This window comes from Heptranchias perlo, chromosome 2 (assembly GCF_035084215.1).
Source record: "Heptranchias perlo isolate sHepPer1 chromosome 2, sHepPer1.hap1, whole genome shotgun sequence".
NCBI lineage: Eukaryota > Metazoa > Chordata > Chondrichthyes > Hexanchiformes > Hexanchidae > Heptranchias > Heptranchias perlo.
The window spans coordinates 72,198,887-72,201,957 of record NC_090326.1 but is presented as its reverse complement, the minus strand read 5'-3'; the positions used below and the strand labels follow the sequence as shown (position 1 = coordinate 72,201,957).

General features: G+C 46.7%; 1 protein-coding gene across 1 annotated transcript; it reads right to left on the bottom strand.

Annotated features, from left to right (window-relative positions):
• Positions 1–206: 206 nt before the first annotated feature.
• LOC137332141 (probable serine/threonine-protein kinase kinX) lies at positions 207–2,605 on the bottom strand. Its single transcript, XM_067995848.1, has 2 exons — positions 2,106–2,605; positions 207–210 (listed from the first exon to the last, which is right to left on the bottom strand). The coding sequence occupies exons 1-2, from the start codon at positions 2,603–2,605 to the stop codon at positions 207–209; spliced, it is 504 nt and encodes a 167-aa protein (XP_067851949.1).
• Positions 2,606–3,071: the final 466 nt, after the last annotated feature.

The following is a 3,071-nucleotide window of genomic DNA, read 5'->3' as shown; positions in this document are numbered from 1 at the left end:
CCTGTGGAGGATGTTGAAAGCGAGGTACTGTATTATGCTTCAGACTTTCTGTGTTATGCACCTTAGATGTTGGATGCTTTCCATGATGCCACTAGTGTCCATTCGCTCCTCTTCCTCTGCATCTTCCTCCTTAACTCATCCTACTCCATGGACACACAACAATGGTTTCTTAAGGGGCATCAGACATGGTTTCACAGGTGGTTGAGTCACCTGTTTAGATACGAAAGTATAATTTATGAACATATGTCTCTGGGCTTGGGATCTGAGGAGATCTTATCAAAGTCAGCACTCTTAATACAGATAATGTTTGGCAAAAATTTTTGTTCTGTTTGGAGAGGAAGATGTGCCATATGCCATCTTTATCACAATGGTATATGCGAATGGCACAATTCTGAACTGTGATGTGAATCATATCATTGTGTTGTGTGCTTATTTGTAAATGAATGAAAAATGATTTGTTGAACACAGTGTCATAAACACTGCTCCCCTTTAGTAAATTGAACTGTAATGTTTGCTTACAAAACTTTGTTGAACTGCAGATACAACTGACATTAAGCGTAGTGAATCTTCCGTGGCATTGCTCATAATGAGTCAGAAGGTTACCGTGTTGCATCTTGGGGAGAAGGCTGGAATGTGGGAGTACTTGGGTGTGCCAGATGTGGGAGAACACGAGGAGGGTCTTGGGTCCAGGAGCACTAGGAAGGTTGGGTTGTAATGTACTTGTAGAATAAAATGATTGCAATCAAAATTACGAATCTGACATACATTTCAACCTTTCACTGGAGTGAAAGGGAGGTATGTAAAGAAAGTAAAGTTAGTTTGCAAAGCAGAAGAATACACTTAAATCCAGAGAATCTGTGTTCTTTACCCAACTGTAGCATGGGTGTGAAGCAGTTTTGTTTCACATTGACGCTAGTTATAATGTAAATGAAGTCCGAATCCAATGTGAGGGCTCCCCATGACACCAGGGCAAAGCAAGAGTGAGGCTCACTGGAGGAGGGAGTCTCACTCTGTTTTGCTTCAGAATCAGTTTAGGCCTTCACTCCTGATTTACACTCCACAAAGTGCCATACACAGATGCTAAAATTGCAGTGTGAATGCACATCTGGGGAGAATTTTAACCCCCAAGACCGGGTAGGTTGGGGGTGGGTGGGAGGTGAAAATTTTTGGATCCGCAACTGCACCGGCTCCAACGCACCCACTTCCAGGTTTAACTTGGGTGGTTTGGATGCGGGCAAGGAACATACTCACTGAGGTCACATCCTTAATTAGTGCCGGTGGGTGGGTCGTTAGCCGGGCAATTAATGTCATTAGGAGACATCAAGTAGTTTTTCTTTAATTGAATTTAACCTAACTTTAAATTTAACTTCTCCACCTAGGTTTCCCATGGCTTCTGAACCTTGCCAGTGAAAAGGAGGTGAGAAGGACCGAAACATCAGGTAAGTGCCTTTATTGCATTGCTTGTGAGCCAGGAGGAGCAGGAGTGTTTCCTCCAGCCCCAACAAGTTTACCTACTGCAATCGGACCCCCTCGATTGGACGACAACCCTCCCCCAAATGTCCGAGAATCCCCCCGTGTCTGAAACACTGCCCCACAATGTCCGAGATCCCTCCCTACCTCTGATTACCAACTCTTCCACCGACTTGATCACCAACTTTTCCACTGGCTCAATCACCAACTCTTCCACCAACTCCTCAATCACCAACTCTTCCACCAACTCCTCAATCACCAACTCTTCCACCAACTCCTCAATCACCAACTCTTCCACCAACTCCTCAATCACCAACTCTTCCACCAACTCCTCAATCACCAACTCCTCAATCACCAACTCTTCCACCAACTCCTCAATCACCAACTTTTCCACTGGCTCAATCACCAACTCTTCCACCAACTCCTCAATCACCAACTCTTCCACCAACTCCTCAATCACCAACTCTTCCACCAACTCCTCAATCACCAACTCTTCCACCAACTCCTCAATCACCAACTCTTCCACCAACTCCTCAATCACCAACTCTTCCACTGACTCAATCACCAACTCTTCCACCAACTCCTCAATCACCAACTCTTCCACCAACTCCTCAATCACCAACTCTTCCACTGACTCAATCACCAACTCTTCCACTGACTCAATCACCAACTCTTCCACTGACTCAATCACCAACTCTTCCACTGACTCAATCACCAACTCCTCAATCACCAACTCCTCAATCACCAACTCTTCCACCAACTCCTCAATCACCAACTCTTCCACTGACTCAATCACCAACTCCTCAATCACCGACTCAATCACCAACTCCTCAATCACCAACTCTTCCACCAACTCCTCAATCACCAACTCTTCCACCGACTCAATCACCAACTCCTCAATCACCAACTCTTCCACCGACTCAATCACCAACTCCTCAATCACCAACTCTTCCACCGACTCAATCACCAACTCCTCAATCACCAACTCTTCCACCGACTCAATCACCAACTCCTCAATCACCAACTCTTCCACCGACTCAATCACCAACTCCTCAATCACCAACTCTTCCACCGACTCCTCAATCACCAACTCTTCCACTGACTCAATCACCAAGTCTTCCACCAACCTGATCATGTCCCTCCACCCTCAATCTCATCCATGGCCTCCTGCCTGATCTTCTCCATGTCCACCCCCACCTCGATCTTCTCCTTGCCCCCCCCCAATCTTCTCCACAGCACCCCCCTCCAAATCGTCCCGACGGCCCACAAGCTCGCCCTCCCTCCCTCCTCTCCAATCCTTGGCAGCAGCCTGCTACCACAGGCCTTCCTGCCCAACAGACAGCCATCCTGTCAATCAGGGCGCGGAAGCCAGAAATGAAACTTTTATCCTTCAGTTAAGTAGCAGTCACAGATTCCAATCCGATATCTTTACTTTCGGGTTTTGCATCCAATAATCTACCCCCCACATTCCACCCCCCCACCTCATCCCCATTCTTTTCCCGGCTCCATGTTAAAATCCAGGTCATAGTGTTTTCTGATGAGGTGAGAATGGTTGTGGGGAAAAGGGAACATTTGAAAAGGAGAGTGGGATGCCAGATTGA

Bases quoted from the DNA above. Each gene is read 5' to 3' on its own strand.
- LOC137332141 (XM_067995848.1), bottom strand. From the start codon at position 2,605: ATGATCAGGTTGGTGGAAGACTTGGTGATTGAGTCAGTGGAAGAGTTG.